General features: G+C 48.0%; 1 protein-coding gene across 3 annotated transcripts in view; it reads right to left on the reverse strand.

Moving 5' to 3' along the window:
• Positions 1-24,580, reverse strand: part of MRPL22 (mitochondrial ribosomal protein L22) — a 79,346-nt gene that overhangs the window by 7,893 nt on the left and 46,873 nt on the right. For all 3 annotated transcript variants that reach the window (XM_085617622.1, XM_085617623.1, XM_085617624.1), the window contains one exon: positions 24,317-24,394. In XM_085617622.1, coding sequence (XP_085473748.1) covers positions 24,317-24,394 — 78 coding nt within the window. The remainder of the gene's footprint in view (positions 1-24,316; positions 24,395-24,580) is intronic.

The raw sequence follows: 24,580 nt of genomic DNA on the forward strand, positions 1-24,580 counted from the left end.
CATAGAGCTCCAGGCGAGATTCATGAAATCAGCCACATCTTCCACACATCTCAGACACCAGGAGTCCCCCGCAGCCCATATCCATGTAGCCTTGCCGGCCTATAATACATTTGTTGAAGAAACTTGAAATGGATTATACTGAGATTGCAGTTTGCAGTGAGGCACCCAGTGAGTGCACAGCAGGACACAGAATCCTCCCACACCAACGGCGACTCAAGCGCTCCATTAGACCTGCCGAGGGCTACCGAACTAGCCATTGGGTTTTCCTTAAGTGATGTGTTGTATAATCTAGTTATCAACCCCTTCCTATCCTCAGTGGACATAAGCAACTGCAGCACATTCAAGACCAGCAGTTCTCTCTGGAACTCAGGGTACAGCGCCCTCACAGCCGCGCAGAGTCTTGTATATACAAAGCCTAGCATCGCCGTATAGGGCTGCTGAACAGCGAGTGCTTCCAATGACAGAAATTGCCCGTCTGTGTATAGGTCACCTAATGTAGTTACAGCAGCTTCTGTCAAAATTCCTAATGCCCTGTGTTCATGAGTGACTGATATTTTAGGGTGAGCTGCCAACGGCAAGGATGGAGAGAATATATATATATATATATATATATATATATATATATATATATATATATATATATATATATATATTTTCCCTTCCCGCCCTAATGCTCAGCTCTTTCCACGCTCTTGAAGCGCTAGTCACTGTATTTATTTGCAGTTTAGAATTCATAGGTCTGTTATACAGCACCATGACCGATAGCGGGGTTGGGTAGGCATCGTCTACCTCCACAGCCAAGTGCGGTAGATAGAGTTGTGGGAATCGCCAATAGTGTGCAAAATGTGCTTGATCACACAAATAATAGAGCTGCAAGTCCAGCGCACCAAAACTGCCCCGCTCATACAGCTGCACTAAAGTATTCCAGCTGCATCTTGGCTTCTTGCCTGCCCATGCTAGCATCAGCAAGCATGTATTAGTGGATTTGAAAATTGTTTTGTTTAATACTATGGGTATATTTATGAATAGGCAAAGAAATTTGGGCAGTACCATCATCTTTATTACTGCAATGCAGTCCATAAGGACAATGGAAGATGAATCCATCAGGCAACCTGGTCCGTTAGTTTTCGGATCGCCAGCCCATAGTTCATACGAACCACTACCTCCGGGTCCCTATGCACCCAGATGCCTAAATACGTGACAGGTTGTGGTGCCCTGGTCAATGGAAATTCCAACTCAAGTGAGATGGTGCATTGTGTGAAGGGGAATATTGTGGACTTGTCCCACTTCAAATCAAATCAAATCATGTGTTTGTTAAGCGCGACTACTCACCCGTAAGGGTCTCAAGGCGCTGGGAGTATTGGGGGGGGGGGTCAGTCAATGGGAGTTTGGTGGTGTGGCTGAAGGTGATGGAGTTTCCTGTTGTGAAGAGGGGGTCGTGGGTGTGTGTGTCCTGCTGAGGCCAGAGTACCCCCCAAACCTCACATACTCCCGTAGCAACGGCGGTAAATTCATCTCGGGCTCTCTCACATGCAACAGCATGTCATCTGCATACAGGGATATAGCCAGGGGTCGCTGCCGGAACCCTAGTGCGGCCTGCGGATGCCTTTGCCTGATTTTACATGCTAGGGGCTCAAACACCAGGTAAAACAACTTCAGGGACAACAGGCATCCCTGCCTAGTACCCCTACAAATCTTGAAGCAGACCGAGAAGAACTTGTTAATTCGAACTCTCGCTGTTGGGTTGGAGTGGAGCAGGCACACCCATTTAAAAAATGCGAGCGGTATCCGCACGCATCACAGCACCGTGAACATATAATCCCACTGTATGGAATCAAACGCATCAACGGCATCTAATAGCACCGCCACTGCCCGCAACTCAGAGTTCAATTGATGCAGCACTGCAAACAGGGTTCCCAAATTATGTGTCATAGATATATCCTGCACAAAGCCAGACTGATCTGGAAGGACCAAATTTGGCACTAGTGGTTGTAATCTAGTCGCAATTATTTTTGTTAATATTTTAACGTCAATATTTATTCAAGATAATGGCCTGTAGGACTCACATGGCTTGGGGTCCTTGTCTGGCTTCAGTAATGTAACTATGAGAGCCTCTCGAAGGGTGGGGGCGGGGGAGCATCCCACTTTCAAATGCTTCAGCATACACATTTACTAGCCACGGTGCCAGTTTATCCGCATAAGCTTTGTAAAACTCGCTGGGTAGGCCATCCGCTCCTGCTGTCCAACCACTCTGTAACTTTAGTATGGCCTCCTTCACATCATCCACTGTCAATGGCTGAATGAGGTGCTCCCTCTGACTCGAAGACAGCCAGCCCAATGCCACATCATCCAGATAGCTAGCCACCTTACCATCTGACACATCAGGCCTAGACGCATATAAATCAGCATAAAAGCCTGCAAAGACCGTTATGATCTCCGATGTTGTGTAACAGGTTACAGAGGTTTGATCAATTATTTCAACAATATGTCCCTGTTCTTTCTGCTCTGTCAATGTAAAGGAAAGTGAATGCCCCGGTCTGCCTCCCTCCCCATATGCTAGTGCCTTCCATCATCTAGACCTATGTCTCATCTCTTGCTCCAATATGTCTGTGTGTTTGGAACTCAATTCCCCTCTCTGTGCCAGTATGTCGTACGTGGGCTTCTGTTCATAGTGTCGCTCAAGAGTGTGCAATCTGCTTTCAATATCTTGTAGTTTATTTTGGAGTGATTTCCAAATTCCCGCCTGTACCCCTATGCACTCCCCCAGGATGGTGACCTTAAAGGCCTCCCACAGTGTGGCAGCCCCCTCAACTGATCCCTCATTTTCATGAAAAAAAGTGTGTAATGGCTGTACCAATGGGGGTTCGAAAAAACTAGATCCAATAGTGATGATGGCTGCAGTCTCCATTGAAAAGGAGGCCTACTCTAAGTTGGGATCGCCAATTCCAGCAGTACAGGAGCATGGTCAGTGTTCTGGCCAGGTGTGACACCCTCACCGTCCAGGTGCACACCTCCCTGGAGACTAGCCGGTAGTCCAGCCAGGACCATGAGCTATGTACTGATGAGACAAAGGTGCCCTCCTTAGAGTCTGAGTTTCTGAATCTCCATATGTCTATTAACCCTTCCGCCTCCATAATATCTCTGACTGTCCTTGCTGCCTGTTTCCCATGCAATTCTGTGGCGGCAGCTCTATCCAATACATGATCCAGATATGCATTTAAGCCCCCTCCCCAAATTACCATGGAAGTGAAGAGTAACCCAACCGCCTCCAGATCTCACTATAAAATGCTGGGCCATCTATATTGGGTCCATATGTATTGATGAACACCACAATTGAGCTCCCTAAACAACCCTGTACCAGCAGTAATCTACCATGTTCATCTATTTCCGTGTGAGTTATTGTAAATGAAGTACCCTTTTTTACTAACAATAATACACCCCTTGAGTAAGCGGAGTATGACGAGGCCACCCTAACCGCAGCCCATCTCTTCCCCACATTTTGTTCTGTGTGTTTAGTGAGGTGGGTTTCTTGTAACATGGCCACCTGAATTTCCTGCCTGTCCAAATACACCAGTACCTGTCTTATTTTTTGGGGTTATTGAGATCCTGTACATTCCACATTAGCATTTTGATTAGGCCTCCCTGTCCCGCCATTTTTGGTGTATGATTTTATCAAACCCATGAGGTGCTCTCCACCCCCCAATGAGCAGCAAACATAGAGCACCTATACACATCGTGTACTGCATCTGCAAAAAAAAACACAAACAGAATCTCCCCTCCCACCCACTTCATCATACCCAACGTGCTAAAGCCATCCCACATGAAAAGAGACGTGTACACAAGTAAAACAGTTACGAACATTAGTATAGAAGTATACTTGTCGGGGGGGGGGGGGGGGGGGGGGGGGGACTTTGCAGCCTGAAATCCCTCCCGTTGATGTGGGAGATGGCCGAGTGGACCCATTAATCCGGCATGATCAATGTACATTGCCTGCAGCAGATCTAATCCCATAGCCTCCAGAGCCACCCATCATTAATCAAGTTTAGATCACTTAGGGTGTCTCTCCATCGATTCCCCCAACGTTCAACCAGAATCTGATGTCCAAAGCCTGCCAATGTGCCCATCTTAATTAATGGCACAGGAACCTATATCTTATATAAAAAAGCAGACAGCAGCACTTAATCTCACCAATCTCCAACGGTGGCCTAACTCCAATCATCCTGCCTCCATCTTAGTCTCTGTCCGACCCATCATTGTTTGGTTGTGCTGTTTGATCTCTCCGGCACCTCTTTAGTGTTTTGACATAATCCATTGCGCCTTTTGGTAAAGTGAAAATCTTCTGCTGACCCTCCGCCTCTATCCACAGTCGGGCATGGTAGAGCATTGCATATTGGATGTGTTCTGCCTGCAATTCCTTTTTCACTGGTAGGAATTCTCGCCGCCTGTACCGTAGCAGTAAAATCTGGGTAGAACGCGATTTAATTTCCTTTATAGTTGATGGTTTGTTTCTCCCTCACAAGGCGCAGAACTGAATTCCAGTCACGGTAATTTAGTAATCTTGCAATTATCGGATGTGGCGGGGTACCTGGAACGGGGCACGCTGCCAACGACAAATGGGCCCTTTCCACCAGCAGCACCTCAGACAGATATTCCGGCCCAAACACCTCCTTAAGCATTGTTTCGATATACAGCTCTAGTCTGCCAGTGTTTGTGGCCTCCAGCAGCCCGGTGATCCGGAGATTATTGCATCGCCTCCAAGTCCTGATTTTTGGCCTCAATTACAGCCAACACCTCCATAATCAGGCATTTTGACGTGGCCAGTTTGAAGGTTGTCGTCCATGGTCGATATACGATGTTCCGCTTCGCGCAACCGAAGACCTTGTTTGTCAAGATTGGTCGCAAATTGTTTTATCCGCAGTTTGAGCGCATCAATTTTCCCATCAATTGACTGTAAACTATTTTGCATCGCCATGAGCGTTGCCACCAGCGCCGAAGTGCTCTTATCCGGTGGCCCCTGTTCAGGATCAGATAGGGCATGCTGTGGGATCGAGCAGGTTTTCTGGCCTCAAAAATGAGCCATGCCTGTTGCTTGTCCGCCTTCCTCATCTTGCCCACAGAGCACTCCACTCGCATACGGATCTCTCCAGCACCTGATGACAATATTTTAAAGCTAGAAAAGGCAAACTGTTGTAGGTCCTTCACCGAAAGTGCAGTCCGCCGATCTCTCCAAGTAAACTGGCACCGCAGCTCAAGCTCACTCTCCACAACGCGGCCTAGTGAATAGGCCCCGCGAGCTCATCTACCAATCCGACCAGGCTGTACCCTCAGGGCAGGCGGTATCCTTTATCTCCACTGGCCGGTCTCACAGGCCCCCGATCGCTGGATCTTAACGCAGCACCGGCCAGGCAGGACGCACCTATCTTCACCAGTCCTGCGAGTCCAAGCCACCGGCTGCGTCGCTGCAGCCGCTCCGGGCACGCAGGCCCACAGGCAGTCTCTTTCCCCACTTGCACGACCATCAGCCTACACCCGGGCAGCAGCACCTTCACGCTCTATCTCACCGTCCGTCCCAATCCGGCGTCCTCTGTCCCTCACCTCACTAAGCTTTGGGGGTCTGCGGCTCTCACTCAGGCCGACAACACTCGCAGCGGTCGCACCGCTCACCGCAAGGGTCTTGCATCAAGCCGCGGTGGTTCCAACGCAGCGAGCAATGCACTGCTGGCGGCGTCCGCACGGTTTCCCCAGCTCGGTTAGCAGTATCGGGCGGCCGCCATATTTGTTACGAGGCGCGCTGCGGGGGCCTAATGCGCTAATTGCTGCAGCGCTGATGACTGGAGACCACACATGGAGTTCGTGTCGGCGTGACTGCCGCAGAAAGGCACGCCCCTTTATTTTATACTTGCGCACGCCACCGTCGTGGCGTACGCACAACGCACGTAAGTTACGCGCTCTAGCGCTAACCGCTAGAGCGCTGACTGCAACATCCCTCTCCAACTTGGATGACGAAACACCGCCTTTGACATCAACATTCACTCACTTACTGGGCACACGAAGTCTTTGAGGCAGCTACTCGGTGGGGGGTTTCCCCTCAGTCCATACCTGGTGGTCGCCCGGGTGTTGGGGTCTGCTGGGCGAGCACTGTCAGCCTCGGGTCTCCCGGGGCCTGGGTGTTCTGGCCCGGGTGTTGACTCGGGCCTGACCTGGGGTGGCTGGGGTTCTGTTCCAGTTCCGGGAACCAAGGCGTCTTCCTCATCATCTCTTTCATGGTCACAGCGGCGTTCAGTTGCTTCGGGAATGCGCTTGAACCACGAGATGTTGCGCGTGGCCGACTCTGTTCCGCGCCTGGCCGTGACCATTGTCCCACGTATTCGTTCCACTACCCAGCTTCCCGGCTCATATCGGGGCTTGAATTTGCTCCCGGGCCTTCGGTTTCTTATGAGAACATTGTCACCCGGCCTGAAGGTGCGGTTCCGTCTACCCCGTGACCGGCTCACTTGCTGATTGTGGTGTGCCCTCCGTCGGAGAGTCTGTTCTTCTTGGAAAGGTGGAGGGGTCCACCCTGGGGCCGTAGGGAGTCCGTCCTGGCGAGCCCCGTTGAGCATGAGGGCCCACGGTGCCTGTTTGGTGGCTCAGTGGGGTGTGCTCCGGTATTCTCCTAGGAACCGTTGGATCTCTCGCTCCGGGTCTTGGTGTTCAACGCTAGCTATTCGCAGAACTTTATTTAGTGTTCGCATGAACCGTTCAACCTCGCCATTGGCTTGGGGCCATTGAGGGGTGATCCGCCGGTGCCGTATGCCTTGGCGTGCGAGGAAATCCCAAAACTCGTGGCCTTGGAACGGAGGTCTGTTGTCACTTTTCAGTTCGGAGGGACGCCCAAACATACTGAACATCTTTTCTAGGGCTGGCTCTACGAACGTGAATGCCGTGGATGGTAGCGCTTCTACCAGGGGGTATTTGGAGAAGCTGTCCATGACTACTAGTGTGACTCTCCCGTCTGGGAGACTCCCGAAGTCTACACTGACTTTGTCCCAAGGGTGTCTCCCTGGCTCTTCGGTCACGATGGGGGCTGGAGGTTCAGGTCCACTCGTCATTTGACACGCTGGGCAGTTCCTCACTGTGTCCTCCACTAAGTTGTCCATTCCTGGGAACCATACCTTTTCTCTCATCCGGGCCTTCATTTTCTTGGTTCCTTGATGCCCCATGTGGGCGAGGATTGTGGCTTGGCGGCGTAGCGCTGTTGGTATGACGATCCTGGCCCCTCTCAAGACAATTCCTTCTCTAGTCGCGCTGAGCTCGTTCCGCACTCGCCAGATTTGTTGCAGGTCTTTGCGTTCGTCCTCCGTCAACGTGTTGGCTGATTGTAAGAAGTTCGTCCACGACCCTTGTTGGAGAGCCTCCCGGGTCCTTGCTATCACTGTGTCTTGTTCCGCTGCCTGCATGATTTCCTGGAGCGTCAGCACTTGGGGGCAGGTCAGAGCGGCTATGAGATCAAGGTGTGCTTCGGCATCATCTTCCTCTTCCTTCCCCGTGGGGCTGTGTTCTTCTTTGTCCGGATGTCTGGACAGGAAGTCAGCTGGGTTCTTGGCACCCGGCCGATAGGTGATGTCCATCTCGTACTGTTGCAGTCCGATGGCCCATCGCTCGATTCGCGGAGGTGGGTGCGGTGCTGTCCCCTGGAAGAGGGGCACTAGTGGCTGGTGGTCCGTCACGACTGTGAACGGGTGTCCGCAGACGTACAGGTGGAAGTGTCGACAGCCCCACCTTATGGCCAGTGCTTCCCTCTCGATCTGGGAATATCTCTGCTCCGTCGCCGTGAGCGCTTTGCTCGCGTACGCCAGCGTCGCCCATTGCCCCGGCTCTTGTTCCTGGGTGAGCACTGCTCCAAGCCCCACCGGGCTGGCATCGACGAGCAGCTCAGTCTTCCTGGTTAGGTCGAAGTAGACCAGTGTGGTCTGGTCGAGGAGCGCCGTCTTGATGGCTTGGAATGCTTGGTCTTCGCGCGGTCCCCACTGCCACGGGACATCGTTTTTGGTGAGGTGTCTGAGCGGTTCGGCAATCGTTGCCAGGTTCGGAATGAACCGTCCGCAGTATGTAGCCATACCCAAGAAGCTGCGAACCTCTGAGGCGGATGCTGGTGCGGGGGCGTTCTTGATGGCCTGGGACTTCCTCGGGTCTACTTGGATGCCGTTACTAGTGAACGTGTAGCCGAAGAACTCGATACGTTGTTGGAAGAGTTGGCATTTGTCCTTGTGGAGTGTGACTCCGTACTCTTTGAGTCGTGTTAGCGTGACTCGGACTCGCCGGTAGTGCTCGTCTACTGTTGTGGAGTGGATCAGTATGTCGTCACTCACATTCATTACTCCGGGCAGGCCCTGCAGGATGTCACGAATGGTGTTCTGGAAGATCTCTGCTGCCGACGAGATCCCGAAGTTGAGCCGTCGGTACCTTCGTAACCCTAGATGGGTGCTGAAAGTTGTGATGTATCTACTCTCCTTGGCTGGGGTCAACTGGTGATAGCCTGCGTTTAAGTCCAACTTCGAAAACCAGCGGGCTCCGTTGAGATCTGCTATGATATCGTCCATGGTAGGTGTGATGTGCCGTTCCCTCTTGATGGCTTTGTTGGGCAGCCTCATGTCAATGCACACCCTGATTTTGCCTGGTTGACGGGGCTTCTCGGCGATAACCATGGGGGACACCCAGGGGGTAGACCCGGTGACTGTCTCTATAACTCCCTGTTCTTCCAATTTCCTGAGCTCTTCTTCCACCAGTGGGTGTAGGTGGAAAGGGATTCGTCTGTGTTTGGGCACCGTGGGCGCAACGGCGCGGTCAATGTGGAGCTTGACTGGTGGGCACTTGACGCTCCCTAGACCGGTGAATAGCTCTGGGAACTGGTCCAGTAGGTTGGCTGTTTGGGTGTCTTGAACTTTCCGGAGGAACGCCAGTAGCCCTAGGTCCTCGGCCGCGTGGCCGCTTAGGAGCGTGTCTACTTCTTGATTGATGATGTGTATGTCAATCGTTACTTCTGCGTCACCTGTGCTCACTGGTACCTTCATTTTCCCCACTAGAGGTAAGGGCACATCGCTCCCGTAGGCGTAAATTCGGGCTTTCGACGTCTTGAGTTCAGGTTTCGGCCTGAGGCGGTTGTACTGCTGTACTCCCATGACGGTGACTGACGCGCCAGTGTCGATCACGACGTCTACTCTTGACCCTGCTACCATGATGTCACACCGAGGTTGTGGTCTTCTTGTGCTTTTGAGGGCTTTGGTAAACGAGGTATGTCTTCCCTTCATCGTCTGAGTCAGAGTCTTCTTCACGCAAAGCTTGCGTTGGCCTGCGGCTTGCGTCCGCATGGGATGACAGGGACAGCTGGGACAGTTGCCTCACCATGTTCCTTGCCGGCCTCTTCCCTCGGTGGTCGGCCCTCGTGGAGCGCTTCCGGCAGACAGAGGCAAAATGGTTTGGGGTGCCGCAGTGTGTGCACGTTTTCCCCTTCGCTGGGCAGGTTTTTCCTGAATGTTCTTCGTAACCACAGTACCCGCACTGGGCTTGGGACGATCTCCTAGTTGCCTGTCGGTGTGGCCTCTCATGTGTCTTCACTGCGTCGGCGCGTTCTACCTTGACGGGCACACCTGACCCCGAGCTCCGCGTGATTGCCTGCTCCATTTCTTCTGCGCGGGCGTCGGACAGATCATGGGACCGTGCGAGCACAAGGATATCTGCCAACGGGATGTTCGGTTGGCGGAGGATGAGGCTCCGCAGTTTCTTACTTCGGATGCCGCAGATCAGTTGCGCTCTGATCTCCTCTTTTGCTCTGTCTCTTGCGAGGTGCGTGTCCGCAAGCACCCTCAGTCGGGCGTGGAAAGCATTCACCGATTCCCCCTCTTTCTGCCTCGCTTGTCGCAGTTTAAAATGTCCGAAATCAGGATTCATTTGGGGGTCAAAATACGCGTTGAGCGCTGCGACGGCCGCGTCGTAGTTGTCCGCATTCCCCGTGTTGGGGAGGTGCTTGAAGAGCGTGTATACCTCCTCACCAGCATAGTGGAGCAGGAGTGATCGTTTCACAGTGTCATCAGTCTCTCTGGATCCCGTAAAGTAATTGTTGAGCCGGCCAATCCATGTCTGCCAGCGTGGGGCGGCTGTGGCGGGGTCAGCTGTTTCGCTGAACGGCGGCATGACACCAGTTGGCGGGTGAAAAGGGACGGCTGGCGCAGGGCGGGCGTCGTCACCCATGGCTTCAGGAATGATGAGGAGCACCGAGACGTGGAAAAGCAGCTATCTGTGTGCAACCTAGGGAGGGTACAAGGAGGCACACTCAGGGGAGGCAGAGTCCAGAACAGGAGCCTTAAATTCACAGGCCAAACAGGAGGGCGTCGTTGGGAGGCATGGAGACGGGCAGACCAAGCGGGAATTTTCATCCGCCGCCGCTGGGCGCTGTGATTGGTGCACACGTGCGCTCACCGTCAATCAGGGAAGCGCGTGGAGGTTCCAGCAGCAGGCCGCACCGAGGCGGATAGGATGCAGGTGAAGGGCCGTCAGGGCGCCGGTCGCGGGACTGCCGCGAGCGGGTCGGCATACAGCTGGAGAACAGGACACGCGGCGGTTCAGACCGCCCTCGTCGCCATTGTTACGAGGCGCGCTGCGGGGGCCTAATGCGCTAATTGCTGCAGCGCTAATGACTGGAGACCACACATGGAGTTCGTGTCGGCGTGACTGCCGCAGAAAGGCACGCCCCTTTATTTTATACTTGCGCACGCCACCGTCGTGGCGTACGCACAACGCACGTAAGTTACGCGCTCTAGCGCTAACCGCTAGAGCGCTGACTGCAACATCATTGTCGACGCGTTTCACAGCAAAACCATCGCAGCAGGACGTAAACACCCACAGCAGCTGTTTGTAAGGCTTGTAACACTTACGCACCTTTGTTTATTTGGCATCCACTGCTCGTAGACTCAGATGGCTTACCGGTCTCAGGATATTGGACGGATAGTGGCACTCGGCCGGCAGTGCCATGAACTGTAGATTGTAGCCTACTTCTGATACAAAATAAATGTATGATTGTATTGGGCCAGACGTACTATCCATTATTGCAGTCACAAACATGCCAACCCAAACTTGGAGACCGCAAATATGTAAAATCAAATGTAAAAATCCCATTTTAGGACTCAGTAAAGTTTTACCGACTCCTAAAATAGGATCGCGAATATAGTTAGCTGGACATTTTACTGATAAAAAACCAATGAAATTCCCCCATTATAGTTAGTGCAGGCAACTATAACTCACGCGACCGCAATCCTCTGCTGATGCTAATACTGTATTTAGACACTTATTTGCCCATGTCTTCTTCTATTAAATTTTAGCTATACATATATTACAAATATTTTTTTTTCATAAAAAGACATATGTCATCAGCAGAGGATTGCGGTCGCGTGAGTTATAGTTGCCTGCACTAACTATAACGGGGGAATTTCATTGGTTTTTTATCAGTAAAATGTCCAGCTAACTATAACGTGTGAAACCTATGGTTTTTTCACTGAATTTGCAAGGTTTTTTAAATGCTAATTCCTAACTATAACGTGTGTGAAACCTATGGTTTTTTCAGTGAATTTGTACGTTTTTTTAAATGCTAAGTTACTTTACGCCATTCGTGGCGTGCGCGCCCACTTAACGCAGTTCGTTCCGTGCGCGCGCGGTGCGCTATGCGCACCGCGTGCCCACATTACGCTGGATGGGCCATGTACGCACGATGCGCTTCGCGCACCGTGCGCACATGGAGGACATTTTATGCGCTTCGTTGTGAAAGGTAATCTTTTAAATTTTCATTAATTAAATATGCAATGCACAAATGGTGCCCTTCGGGCACCATTTACACACGGGGTGTGGAGAGTGTGGCTAATTTTTTTTTTTTACATAATTTTTACGGTAAGCGTAATCGGCGATTTTAAAAAAAAAAAAAAAATTGACTTTTTGGCCTTGGGGGTTCTTTGGGGACACCTTCATCAAGGCTAGGTGGTTAGGAGCTGTCTAAACAGCCTCTTTACATGTTTTTTCCCTTTGTTTTTCCTCCCCCCCTCAGAGTGCGAGAGAGAAAATGGCGGCCGCCGCTTCCTGGTTTCGACCGATTCGAATGTTTACTAAGATCTAACAGCCAATCAGAATCGCGCACGCGCACGTCACCGTACGCGTACGGTAAGCTTACCGTAAGCGCACGGTAAGCGCACCGTAAGCTGCCACAGATATATATATTGATTTAAATGCTATTTTCTCAGGAACTACTGAACAGATTTACACCAGACCTACAAAAGGCACTTCCTTGACCTGAGGACTACCTCTCTGCCAAATTTCAAGTAACTCTGTTCAGCCGTTCGGGCTGTAGCTGTGTCTAAAGGTCCTATGGAAAAATGCATGGGAAAAACGCGTTTTGGGACCCCCCTTTTTTCTCAGCCCCCGCTTGACGAATCCCCCCGAGACTTTCAGGGTAGGAGCGGAGCGGAGCGCCCCACCTATTTTGAAAATTTCACGAGGATTCGTCGACCGGCGCCAAAGTTATTCCAAATAGAATGTTGCGGTTTTCCTATGGAAACAGGGTCCTAACTATAACTACCTACTGGCGACCGCCAGTAGGTAATATATATATACACACATATATATAAACATATATATATACACACACACACACACACACAAGCGCGTTATGCCGTGTTAAATAAAAAAAACGAACCTAGACCAACTAGGGCAAAAAAATTAAGAATGCACTTTTGGTACACATTACCACTATTGATAAAAACAGTTTACACCAAATTTAATCTTTTAGGTACCATCATTTCATGCTGTTCAGCTTCGCTGGTGTGACAAACATTCTAAACTTTTCCCTAATTATTAATCTCTCCCTGCGAATGACAAGGCACAACTGCCATGATCCACCTTATTCAATGAGAACTAGTAAGAAATCAGCTGCAGGTGATAATACCTAAAGACTAATACCTACCTACATGAATATTGAAATTTAACCTCTGAGTGTTGGCAGCTCAGCCACATCAGCTGATGAGGATGCTGCCTGGTCTATTCCAGAGCTGGAAATCCCCTCATTAAGAAATGGTCACCCTTAGCAGTCCAGATTAATGCCCAGACACTAAATCATGGGCTTCGTGCTTGCAAAGGCAGGTCAGTCTCTGATACAGGGCCAGCTTTTGCATTGGTGGCGCCGGGTGCGAAAGCCTTTGTTGGCGCCCCCAGAACCTCCTCCACAGATTCCCTCACTGCCACCAAACACCAGTGCCCCTCATCCTTCCATAGCCTATCTTTCACATTTATTTTATTTATAGCACCACTCTCATCGTAATGTAGGTTGTCAGCGTGCTTAACATTACACAAATGCTATGCAGAGACAGTGAATCATACAAGTGTGTAAATCAATGTATAGGAAATGTTACATTAGACAAAAAGGGCTACAAGGTGTGCCACCCTGCTGCTGGGCAGTATATTTTAAGAGTGCTTTATCTGGAGAAACACAAACTCAGGATTTAAAACCTAATTCAGAGGCTGGTGCCATCTATACTAATAAGAATGTTTCACTACCCAAAGGAACCCTTTTTAGCAAATTAGAATAACAAATGTTGGAGGGAAAAAGTTCTAATCCTTTGCCTTGCAGTTTGCCTGTAGCTCTTAGAAGGATTGTAATTAGGGCTCCCGGTTTTCCGCATTTACGGATTTATACATATAAATACAGACGGAAATCGATATTTCCTTTGTCTGTATTTATATTTATAAACGGTAAAATACGAGTAAATGTTGCCGCGCTGCCGTGCAGTTTCTTTGCCACGCCCCCTGCTTCCAGGAAATGCCTTCCAGTCCCTTCCGATCTTCCAATCAGGGTCTTTTTGGTGCCCTCGTGTGGGCCTATGGGCTCAGGATCTTGCAGTGACGACCGGCCTCTTCAGCCAATCCTGGTCTGATGTAAGCATCACTGTGTGGGCGTGGTTCCCTAGCGCCGAAGTCTGCAGATCCCGCTGCTGAGCCGCTTCCTCTCCTCCGCAGCAGCTCGTTCTCGGGCTTTTTGTTTCACTATAATAGCGCTTTCTACGAGCACCAGTAACATTACACAATTACAGTATGATATTTTTGTGGACACAGGAAGAGTAATTTGGCATCTCAGGGCATTACTTAAATGTCTTTAACAGAGATGCCGATTAATCTCCCTGTGTCTACAAAAAATACGAACATGTTACTGTGTAATGTTACTAGTGCTCGTGGAAAGCGCTACGAAACTGAAACAAAAAGCCCCCAGAGTGAGTGAAGGCTTTGTCCGGGGACTGATCTGACTCGACGTCTCCCTTGAAGGGTTGCTGAGAATACGTTCTCAGTATCTCCCTTCTACAGAGATATATCGTACAGGATCAGTGGCTCTTGCCTGTGTCGTGGTGGGCTGGTGTGCAGCAAAGTGTCCGTCTCTCCAGTGTAGTGTTATCAGCCGTATGTATTTAATTGAATTCTTTATCAAAAATCTGACAAATGCTGTTTTTTGGGGGGGAGGGGGGGCATATTTATATCGCGCAAACTGACCTGGTATTGGTGCCCTCTACACGAGCACCAGTTTCGTTACAGAGGGACACATTTATTTTTGGTAGGCACAGGGAGATTAAGTGATTTGCCCAGAATCACAGGATGCTGAGCCGACGCCCAGGCTCGAACCCAGTTCCTCAGCTCCAAAGTCACCAGACGTCCTCTCCCCCCTCCATGTTTTCTTTACATGTTTGTGCACAGTACCCAAAGAGTTGAAGCGGAAAATGTTTGATTCGATTTTTTAATGCCACATTTAAATAGGGGCTCGTCAATGAACCCCAAAATATGTGTGAAGTATCTTCATACTTTTTGTTGTGAATGTTTTGAATCAATACAACACTGTTGTGCGGCAATATTGATTTGGGAAAGTACGTGGGTAAAAACAGATTACTATCAAGGTATACCTACGTAACCCTCCAGTGCCTTGTTATAAAACCTGACTGCCGGGGCACAATGTCCTGTTACAAAAACATTGTGGACGTATGTGACCTTTTATATTCAGAAGTATTTTGCAGAAGTGCACAAGCGCATGCATTCTCAGACTATAGAAATGTCTCGGAGTTGTGAATTTGGCTTCTGTGCAAGTTCATAGTAAATGTTTCCTGTTTGCCGGCTTCGGAGTGAGGGGTTTATTACATGGTTTTGTTAAGGCCTCTGGGGCGGGTTTCAGAGGGGTGAAGCACTAACAGAATCTTTTGGCCATTCCGGTATCATCAGCAAATATTGAACGGGTTTTCAGTGGTCTTCACTTCATTAACAAACCAGAAAGAGCCTCAATGCCCTCAAAGTCTCTTGAAATGCACATGTGCTTGTACTACAATGGCAAAGTTTTCAGCTGAATGTATTGTGTTGCCCAATAACAACCGGGCGCAGGTGTGCCTTGTCAATGTAAATAAATGTGGAAAAATACTAGCTGTAGCGTCGCCTTTTGCTTGTGGCAAAAATAAATATGGATAAATACAGAAAAAAAGCCCAAAAAATAAATATGGATAAATACAGACGGAAATGGCAAAAAAATAAATACCATAAAACCGGGAGCCCTAATTGTAATGCACGAACTGCAAGTAGCAAAAAGATATCCATGTCAGAAGCAGTAACCCACTGAACTTTCTGCATAGAATACACATTTATGACTTTTGTGTTACAAGTTGCGCAGGGTTTCGTTGCGTCTCTCCCAGTGTTCCTTAAATTTGCCTGTCTGTCCTCAAAAATTCAAACATTCCTGCTCATCACTCATCCTCACTAAATTCTGAGCCTAAAGGCGGTTCCATTCCGCAGCTTTCTTTTAACACGTGCATGCTGGAAATTGTAGTTTTAATTCACTTCCACTGAACAAACTAGACTAATGCACCATAAAACTCTAGTTTGTTGGAACATGGAGCGCGTTCCTGATAAACATGTTGAGGATCCATGCCAGCCAATTATTGGTGGATGCTACAGTATTTTACAAGCACCCATAACAATGGCGCAAACTGACAAAAAAGCAATTTGTGAGGAAGACTGGACATAAAAACAACACAAGAGCCTAGTGTAAAATGCTGGTTTGGGGAGCGGGGAATTACTTTTGTCGCACTACATGTAAATGCCATCGGTGCCAAGCAGGAGCCCGTGCTTACCTGCGAGTTTCGAAGCTCCAGCAGCAGTTCTACTCTTAGGCAACCTGGCAGAATGAAGTAAGTTCCATGTACAAAGGTAGCACGGAAACCGACCCACCAGTTACAAATAACTCCCGAAAGCCCCTTGGATAGTAAAGTGGAAAGCAGCAGGCCAGCTCTGCACGCTGCACCATTTGCCAGCACGTAGTATGAAAGTTAACTTAAGGAACTGGGGAATTTTGGACGCCAGTGAACGGAGGCCAGGAATTATGGGTAAACTAAGCTTCCCACAATTCCCTTGTTAGCTGCTTGCTTCGCATGCCCTTGCACCTTGCAGTAGTCCAGGACTGGCGGTTCACCTCAGCTGCAGCACCAGGCCAGCACTCACTGAATTTACAGTGGGCAAAGACGTCTCTGTGGGGGAGGGCAAGGTTCAGCCCAAATTTGACAAACGAGCAGAGAAACTTTTTCAATGTACAAATGGGAAAATGTGGCCCATTGGAGTGGGAATAAGCAAAGCCCAATCAGGCAACACTGTTCATGCATGCACTCTGAACTCCCTCAGGAGCGTGCTTTTAAAATGCATGCACAAACGGCACCCCCAGAATGTGGCGCCCAGTGCAGTGGCACTGCTCGCACCGCCATAGAGCCGGCCCTGCTCTGATAAATCTGGCAACCATACATTCAATAGGGTGAATCATACTAGCTTAATTGATTATATAATGTTGGATGTAAAATTATGACCATTCTTGATGGATATGATACTTCTTACCCGTTCTGACAGAGACCACAATGCCCTGATTGTCAAGTTGAGCTTGCCCATTAGTATGCAATAAAATACCTTCGGCGAGCCTTTCGATAGAAGATTGAGAGTTACTAGTAATAGACGCTGGGTTAAATGGAGTAGTCTAAAACACTCTCAGGAGTGTATTAGAAAGATCTATAGATTGGTCTCTATTGGTATGGAGGGTGTGACACTATTGGATTTTGCAGGGGATGCTTCTAAGTCACTGAGTGCAATAGCTGAGATCCACACTCGGTCGTATCAAAATCTGAGGAAACAGGAGAGGAAGCGCCCCCAATCTTGGTTTAACAAATCGTGAAGAGTTTTCAAGTCCAAATTGGTCCTTGTGATTAAACAGAGAAATAGATCACAGATCCAAGTCGCTAGGCGATCTTACAGGGAAGCGTTTTCGATGGCCAAAAAAGATTGGGGAGCGGGAGATATGAGGGGCCCTCCTAGCTGCAACTAGATCCAATGACCATTGTGCCTTTTAGAACTTGGTTTCCTCGGGCAGCAGGGTCAGGTTCTGTTCCGTAGAAAATAACATTGCGGCGAGCAATTGGGTGGCACATTTTACAAGCCTATATATGCAGAAGGGAGTGCAGCAAGATACTGCATGGAATATTGGGCCCTGGGCAATCACATCAGTTGTACAGAGGTAATGGGAGGTGGCTGCGAGCCCTATGGCCGACTCCACAGGACCTATTATATGCACTCAAGAAGTGAATGCTAAAATAATCACAGTGGAGGAACTGAGTACAGCAGTCGGGAACTGTCCCAACAAAGCACCGGGCCTAGGCAAAATTCCAGGTGATTTGTTCTTGAACGAGATAGACTTCTGGAGTGCTTACTTTTCAGTGGTATTTACAGCTATTATGAAGGGGACTCCTATTCCACCAACATGGACAGGGCGGAACTAATCCCCATCTTCAAAAACGGCTCACATGATTTGCCTGCAAATTACAGACCTAAAAGTCTAATAGATAGTGTGCAAAAACGTTTTAGCAAGGTGCTCTTGGGCAGACTTCAGGATTGGCTATCTACCAATGAGATTGTGACACCTCTCCAGGCAGGCTTTAGAGAGTCCACAAGTACAATCGATCAAGTGCTCCGCCCACAGATGCTGTACTGGAAGACTGTTACTCTGGGTGGGGGACAACTTTATGTTGTGTTTGTAGATCTGCGTTTAGCCTTTGATTTAGTACCCAGATTAATGCTTTGGCAGGTCCTTTTCGAGATGGAGTGCACAGTTATTCACAAGTCATTATAGTCAGACTGCATATAATGAACTATGGGCAGGTTATGTTTGGAAGCGCAGGTGAACTAAGTGATTCCTTCCCTGTTACCAGAGGAGTCAGACAGTGGTGCATTTTGGGCCCTATGCTGTTTACTCTTTAAATCAATGGCCTTGTTAAAAAAATGTAACCAATGGGACAATGGTGCAGCATGATTAACAAACATGTTGGTTCCTGCCCTCATGTGGCAGAACACTGACTGAACATCCGGGGTGGCACCTCATATAACCCAAAGAAGATTAAAAATGGAGCAAGTGGCAGGAGGCCTTCTAAAGAGGTCACGCATCTCAAAGTATCGCTCCATTCAGCCGGCCATACAGCTATATAACCAGCAGGCACTTGGGTCAGCTGTCTATGGTCCAGAGTTGTGGGGAAATCTGGGCGCGACTTCATTAGCAATGGCGGAAACTCGCTTCTTGCGTCAGTTGGTAGGTGTACCCATAAGTACTTCTTTGCTTCCACTTAGGCTGGACTTTGGGCTGAGAGCACTCTCTGATCTATTAGGTCTGTGCCCCTTACTTTAATGGAGGAGGATCTGGGCTAACCCGGAGCTTCTACCTTATCGACAAGGGCTAGAGGAAATACTACCTCAAGAAGGCTCTAGTGAGATTCTATGGGTTAAGTATTTGAAGGGTACATTGACAGAAATTGGCCTGCCAACCTTATGGAGTGCCCTGGATATGGCTGGGGATATTACCAAGTCACACATCAAAACTGCATATTGACAACATAGAGATACACTCTTACACTCCCAGTCGACACATGGAACATTAACAGATGCCTTTCTAGCAGTTAAGGACTCCTTTACAAAGAAGGACATTTTGGATCAAATAGAACCTCCATTTGCTAGGCATTTGTACCTGCAATTTCGGTATGAGACCCTGCCCCTCCAAATATATGATAACAAGTGGGCTTGAGCGCCATGGGCCGTCGAGCTTCAGTGCTCGACCTGTGGTGCCACAAAGGAAACTTTCGAGCAAGTTATGTTCTTCTGCCCAGCCTATGTGCATTGTAGGAGGAGTTGGATTATTGCTTTATGCTCTAATTTAGGCACTAGGGAGCACAAATAAGTCCTCAATATAGTAAGATATGATACTAGCAAATTGACGGTCATTGCTCTTTCTAGATTCCAGATGGGTGTGTGGAGAGTAATGCAAAAAAGTGTGCACCATTTACATTAATATAGGAACATCGCTCAAAGTATTTATGGATTTTAACTTTTAGTTGCTGGTCCACTTATTTTTATGCTATTTTAATCAATTTATAGTTTGATTCAGACATAAGAACAGGGTGTGCAATTCTTTTAGACACTGCAATATCTCTAGCCAGAGAGCTACTTGACTTTTTCTTGCTCAATTGCCTAATTTACTTTCAGTGTATTGCAATGCATTTATTGATTAAAGCCCATCGGGCAGCTTAGCTTGAAGGATGTAGAAGTAGAGTATTCTAAATGTTGAATATTTTGTACTACATGTTTTATCTGTTTTATTACGTCTTTTTGTCACTTATGCTGTTATGGCTCAGTGCCGAAATAAAGTTGTCTGAATCTGAGATAAATACCAAAAATGAAAACTATAAACTGAATTAAAATTGAAAAACCATATTCCTGAAAATAAAATCCCACAATACAATGGAAATGAAAATAAAGAAATTGAAATAATCCATTACAAACTACAATACTGTAATTATTAGAAATGGTTGAAATCAATTTACATTTTACTACCACCTACTGGCCAAAACCAATGAAGCATTTGCGGTATAAGAACGCGACACACGCTAAAGTGCACAAAATGTACTTCAGATGAAACAAAGAATTAAAAGTTAATACTGCTGCCATCGGAAAGACCAAAACGCTGTACTCTCCCTAAAATGATGTTCTCCTGAAAAAATAGGGGATTCTTTCTACAGCCCTTTATGGAACACCACTTAGAACATCAACGGTTCCGATAGCTTCGGCCATGTAACTCAACTTCATTTTTAAAAATGATAAAGTTCTTCTATGATCAATTTTCGGTACACGTGTTGTGATTTTTTATTGATTTATTAAGTCTAAATAGCCTGAGAACCCCTACGTTGCGTACAAAGATTCACACTGCCCTCTAGTGTAAATAGACAGAATCACACCCTTGGGATAACATCCGCATGGAAATATATTGCAGACACCTATAGACCGTGAATTGGAACGAAGGGTGTCTGCGGGGCTTTGGACAAGCGTGTCGCCATGCCGTGCCTTTCTGGACAGCCCTGTGTGTTTTTCCGCAGTGAGTTAAAGAATTCTGTAGTCCCACAAGAGGTGCACTTTTTGTATGCTCATTTTGGTCAAGGCGAGCTTGGCTCGGATATTAAGGGTCACGAGAAGCGTACCACATCTTGAAAGAGAGGGGCTATTGCCCTTCCAACCTTGACTATGTAGTGAGTGGCGGTGGAGTGTGTCCAGGCGCGCAACACCCATTGGGCTCACCGGGCTTCAGCCCCCCCCCCCCCGTCATGTGTGTCAGCCCGGCTGAGACAGCCTCGCGGGCTGGCGTCCGTTTAATTGCAGCCGGACCCGAGTACTTCACAGGTCTTTAAAAGACCGTTTACTCGTTAATGAGGCTTTTGTTGTATTTTCACCCCTTCTTACAGCCACTTTGCCTATGGCTGGAAGATTTAGCCCCCCCCCCCCCCCGAAATGTGTCTCTAGTTGCCCGCCTGTGTGTGTCTAATAAACTGCAGAGGCCTTTTCAACTGAACGCCTGTGGGGAGACTGCTGGCAGTCTCTCGCCTATAAAAGGTATCTGCAGTCCCGTTAACGAAATACCTGTCCATCATGTCTGGGAGATAGATATATATGACATGTGCCTGTGCTGTGGCATGTGTGGGTTTTAGTGTATTTAAAATTGAATTGTGAGTTGTGGGGTTTACTCGACCCTACATATGTGGGGATGCCCACCTGCATGTACACATTCACTCCGGTTGCCCTCCCAGAGTCTAGTATACCTGGTGAGTGGGAGGAGTTCTCCATTCAGCCATTTCTTTTTAACCCAAGTGCAGGTTTCCTCTGCTGAGTGCAACCCTCCATCGTTTCCTGTGTAGCGGCCATCTCCCCTGACAATGGCGCTCCAGATGCAGGCTAATAAACTGCACCACCCCCAGATTAAACTAGTCTCAGTGTACAAAATAGAGAGGGTGTCTGTAAAGGTGGTCATCAAATGTGTTAACAAGCATTTGCAATGCCAATAGGTCTGGCTTTAAAGAAATGTTGCATGGTAATGTGAACCATTACAAGGATATGGCATGGGAATGGATATGTATTTGTGTGGAAGCGAACAGCTGTAGAATAATATTGGTGTAGGTTAAAAGGTAAGGTGAAAGCTGCACTGGCAAGCCAGACCTAAAAAAAACATGTAGGTTAATGACTGTCCTCCTCCCATCTGTACTGCTGCTAGAGAAAAACACCATAAATGATCTAGTTACTTAAGACAATTTAATAGTGTTACAATGTCATGTGTGTGCCCCTGAAAGTTCAAGCACAGGTAGTTGGATAAACAAAATGATCACAGCTGTGAGGAGGGCAAGCACTTTTTTTGTGGAAGCACACAACTTCTGCCCAATCAAAACACATCCTCCTGACTCCCAACGTGTGGACGGAGACAAAGCCCCTCTTCTGGTGATTCACACATTAGAGTCAGTCAACAGCTGCGCAGTTAAGCCAGGCCATAAAAACGATTCCACCCAACAGAGGAGCAGACTTCAAACTTTCAAAAGCAGCAGACCCTCTAGTTAGCTTTGGAAGCCAGCATGGTCAGCAGAGGGGCAGACAAACTGGTTCCTTCAGAGAGTACTTGATTCATCTATAATGACCGAACACAAAGAAGGCTTGTACAGCTGTGGAAGAAAGGGAGACAAGGACCTGGAGTGGAACCTCTTTTTGGCTGCCATTCTCCCTCCATTAGACCAACGTTTGGGAAAACCTGAACAATCATCTGCTGCTTGGCCTCGAGTAAGAAAAGAGGCATACCTCCTTGCACAAGCAGCTGGGATGTATCTGTCAGGAAGAGAGACAAGCTGCCCAGGAGACAGCTTGAGGCACAACTCACTGGAATGCCTATCATGAGGACTGCTCGGAGAACTGAGGCTGCTCAGGGTATATGTTTGCACTGGCCTAGATACCCTAGAAAAACAAGAATTATAACAAAACATCCATGCAGAGGACCTGCTTCCGTGCATTCAACATCAAGAAGATGGAGTTATGCATCATCTCAAACCGCCCCATGTCATGCCTGTACCTAGCTCCTTCCCATTGCCAAAGGAACCAGGGGGGAGTTTGCATGGGGTCTGGTTCCATCAGCTGGAGGAGTTTGTCTCGAATAATTAACTGTTTGAAACACTGTTTTGACTCTATGGTTCCAGAGATATTTCTAATTAACGTCTAAGTCACCCTTTCCTCCAATCTGACCAGCGGAAATTGGTGCCACTGAGACTTGCTAAGGATGTCCCAAGCACCTGTGGGCATCCCATCACCAGGAAATGTAAACTGCAACCGGTAGAGTCTAAATTACAGGCACCTGTTGGAAAGGCCTCTTTGAGACTCGTGGTGGGAAATATATTCTAAGTGTCTCCATCACAAGCAAAGGGACCAGTTGGCCCCTGAATGCGAGTAAATGCACTGGATCCCTCAAACGGGCACCAGTGACAAGACGTTGCATGACCAAGGTCCTTACCAGGAGCACCCAAGACTATACATGTAGGTGGGGGATGTGTTGTTTTAATTAGGGGTTTTGGGTCAGGGCATTTTTTGGATTTTGAAGACAGCTACTACAAAAGACAACTTTGGTACCTGTATATCTGCCATTGGGGACCAGTATATTTGCCTGAATCCCACCATTCACCTCTATACGTTTCTAAGAGAAATGAACGCATCCAAAATCACTTTAGTCAACCCGAAGCATACTCCATTATGATAGCACTAGCCAACACGCTTAACGTTAACTGAAATACTAGTGTTAGGTGGAAGGACGTTCTAGGTATGGAGTATAATCTATTGTGCCACACGGACCTGATTTTCAGCCTTTAATTCACTCAACCTCTTGGAGTAAGCCTTGAATTGATGCGCTTACTGTCCTGAGAGAGTTAAGTGTGTAAAGGGAGCCCATTGGCTATCCAATTTGGAGTGCAAAAGTACTGTGGCAACATGACACTTTATAAATAACTAGGTACGTCCCAGGATCCTCGGACTGCCCCAGAACCGTAACAAAATGCCTTGTGCTCTGGAAGTCAGAGGGTAACGAGTGAAGCAAGGTGTCTGCTAGGAGCATGTGTTTTAAATAACAATTTTAAGGGAGATAAACTTGGAAAAGGAAGAAAATACAAAGAAGCTAGAAGGAAAACTAGCAAAGTGGAGAAGCAGGATAAGTCACAAGAGAACAAGGAAGAGAGTAAAATGCGATGAAGGAAAGAAGAGACAAAGACAAAAGACAGGAAGTGAGGGGAGGGGGAGTCAGAGGGGGATGAAATTAGCCAGAAAGAAAATGAGAAAAAAGGCAGAAAGTGGCGAAAAAACGCAAATAAGTGATAGAAAAATAAGACTGACTGGAAAATTGAGAAAGTAATAATAACTATATAAATACAAGAAAGAAATGAGACCATATAGGTCGAAGCGTGGAAAGACTTAAAGGGTAAGTGGAAAGATTGATAGAATGAGAAAGTAATAAGGAATCAGACTGCAAATATATGGAGAAATACATGGGAAGAGAATAAGGTGGAGGGAGAGATGCCCATGACCATATGAGACCTCAGAGGTTTGCACACTCAGGGTTGAATCAGAATACCACTGCGCACAGTCACTCAACTCCCATGATCCAGCACCGCCTGGTCTGCAGTGGGCCCAACCAGGGATGAACCTGACCCCAAGTCATCCACCAGCATTATCATTTAGAGGTCAGTCACTTTGGGGCTTAACCTGGACGCTTTCGGCACACCCACGACTCCATACCTCATTTGTTTTAAAGTCTAATAGGACATGGTATACAGAAGCTAACCTCTCTTCCTGATCTAGCAAAGGATAATATGTATCCTCAAAGAGGGATCAATCAGCCACTCACCTCTCGCATGATTTTAGCCCCCTTCTTGTCATTAAACTCCAGTTGGGCGAGTGCCTGGTCAATGGACATGCCCCGAATCTGCAAACATTAGGACAAGCATTTATTAGCATGGTATTATATAAAGCAACATACCAGTCTGAGCACAACATTCAGCCATACTAAAGACAATACATAGGTGTTTGACGGCACAAAATGCTTGTTGTTTTACACAAGATGGGAGGCAAGGAGATGATCTGGCCCTCCAAGCTGCACTAGGGTTTCATG

Source organism: Triturus cristatus, chromosome 7 (genome assembly GCF_964204655.1).
Source record: "Triturus cristatus chromosome 7, aTriCri1.1, whole genome shotgun sequence".
In the NCBI taxonomy this organism is placed as follows: Eukaryota; Metazoa; Chordata; class Amphibia; order Caudata; family Salamandridae; genus Triturus; species Triturus cristatus.